At 67.0% G+C, this 886-nt stretch overlaps 1 protein-coding gene across 1 annotated transcript in view; it reads left to right on the top strand.

The window, feature by feature from the left end:
* The window catches only part of LOC104134666 (keratin, type II cytoskeletal 75-like), an 11,139-nt gene that overhangs the window by 6,156 nt on the left and 4,097 nt on the right, over positions 1–886 (top strand). The window contains exon 3 of the mRNA XM_035903694.1: positions 779–886. This exon is cut by the window's right edge and continues 13 nt beyond it. Within this exon, the coding sequence (XP_035759587.1) occupies positions 779–886 (108 nt within the window). The remainder of the gene's footprint in view (positions 1–778) is intronic.

The raw sequence follows: 886 nt of genomic DNA, 5'->3' as shown, positions 1-886 counted from the left end.
GGGCAAGGGCTGCTGAGGCACAGGGGACGCTGTGGCACGCGGGGTGCTGGAGCATGGGGGATGCTGGGGTGCGGGGGCCGCCCCCAGCCCTTTCTCTGGGTGACATGCCCCTGGGTGGGCGGTGCAGCGAGCCAGCCTGGAGACGGCCATCGCTGAGGAGGAGGAGCGCGGGGAGCTGGCCCTGAAGGACGCCAAGGGAAAGCTGGCGGAGCTGGAGGCCGCCCTGCAGAAGGCGAAGCAGGATATGGCCCGGCAGCTCCGCGAGTACCAGGAGCTGATGAACGTCAAGCTGGCCCTGGACATCGAGATCGCGACCTACAGGAAGCTGCTGGACTCCATGGACAACAACCGCAGCCTGGACCTGGACGGGATCATCGCCGAGGTGAAGGCGCAGTACGAGGACATCGCCAACCGCAGCCGCGCCGAGGCTGAGAGCATGTACCAGGTCAAGGTGAGCCGGATGCCGGGACGCGGGATGCTCCAACCTCCCACCCCCCCACAGTGGTCCTGATCTGAGATGAAGGAAGCACAGGCTCCTTCTTCCTCCTCTCCCCGCCTTCACCCTCCAACCCTCCCTGCCCCGGAGCAGGCGGCGGCTGCGTGGGAGAGATCCCGGCTCCAACCCCCCCCAGAGCCACCACAGCCCAGCCCAGAGCATCCCCTCTGGCGGGGGCGCGTCCTGGCTTTTTTGTCCCCAATATTGGGGTGCTGGGGGAAATGAGAAGGCGGGGGGGAGGGCGTCCCTGTCTCCATCCTGCCTGCTCCGGCCCCCCCGCAGTACGAGGAGCTGAAGACGACGGCCGGGAAGCACGGGGATGACCTGCGCAACACCCGCAGCGAGATCAACGAGCTCAACAGGCTGATCCAGAGGATCCAGGCAGAGATC

Source organism: Egretta garzetta, unplaced genomic scaffold (genome assembly GCF_000687185.1).
Source record: "Egretta garzetta isolate BGI_Z169 unplaced genomic scaffold, ASM68718v1 scaffold581, whole genome shotgun sequence".
Taxonomy (NCBI): Eukaryota; Metazoa; Chordata; class Aves; order Pelecaniformes; family Ardeidae; genus Egretta; species Egretta garzetta.
Note: the sequence above shows the minus strand (reverse complement) of the source record. Positions and strands in the feature narration are given on the sequence as shown.